Raw genomic sequence first — 522 nt, 5'->3', positions numbered from 1 at the left:
GACACTGCAGTCTCTCTTCTGGTCCATCTTTGGCCTGATCAGCCTGTACGTGACCAACGTGGTCCCGGACCACCAGTTCACAGAGTTTGTGGGAGCCACCATGTTCGGCACCTACAACGTGATTTCACTGGTGGTTCTCCTCAACATGCTGATCGCCATGATGAACAACTCGTACCAGCACATCGCCGTAAGAACAGACAGCTAACGCACACTGGAGCCCGCTCAAATCCAGACGTGTTTTTCCAACAAATCTAAACCTTGGTTCTAGGACCACGCTGACATTGAGTGGAAATTTGCCCGGACCAAGCTGTGGATGAGCTACTTTGAGGAAGGGGCCACTCTGCCGGCACCGTTCAACATCATCCCCAGCCCCAAATCATTCTGGTACCTCATGTGTTGGATCAAGAAGCAGATCTGCAAGAGGACGAGGTCCAAACAACCGGAGACCTTCGGGGCTCTGGGAGTAAGTCGGTCGACAGAACTTCGGGTTTGTTTTTTTGGGGCTTAATAAATATATATATA

General features: G+C 50.8%; 1 protein-coding gene across 1 annotated transcript; it reads left to right on the top strand.

Moving 5' to 3' along the window:
- Positions 1–10: 10 nt before the first annotated feature.
- On the top strand, positions 11–508 carry LOC103399682 (short transient receptor potential channel 4-like). The gene is made up of 2 exons (XM_008338332.2): positions 11–187; positions 269–508. The coding sequence occupies exons 1-2, from the start codon at positions 101–103 to the stop codon at positions 506–508; spliced, it is 327 nt and encodes a 108-aa protein (XP_008336554.2). The 5' UTR covers positions 11–100.
- Positions 509–522: the final 14 nt, after the last annotated feature.

This window comes from Cynoglossus semilaevis, unplaced genomic scaffold (genome assembly GCF_000523025.1).
Source record: "Cynoglossus semilaevis isolate Cse_v1.0 unplaced genomic scaffold, Cse_v1.0 C18840481, whole genome shotgun sequence".
NCBI classification, from domain to species: Eukaryota; Metazoa; Chordata; class Actinopteri; order Pleuronectiformes; family Cynoglossidae; genus Cynoglossus; species Cynoglossus semilaevis.
Note: the sequence above shows the minus strand (reverse complement) of the source record. Positions and strands in the feature narration are given on the sequence as shown.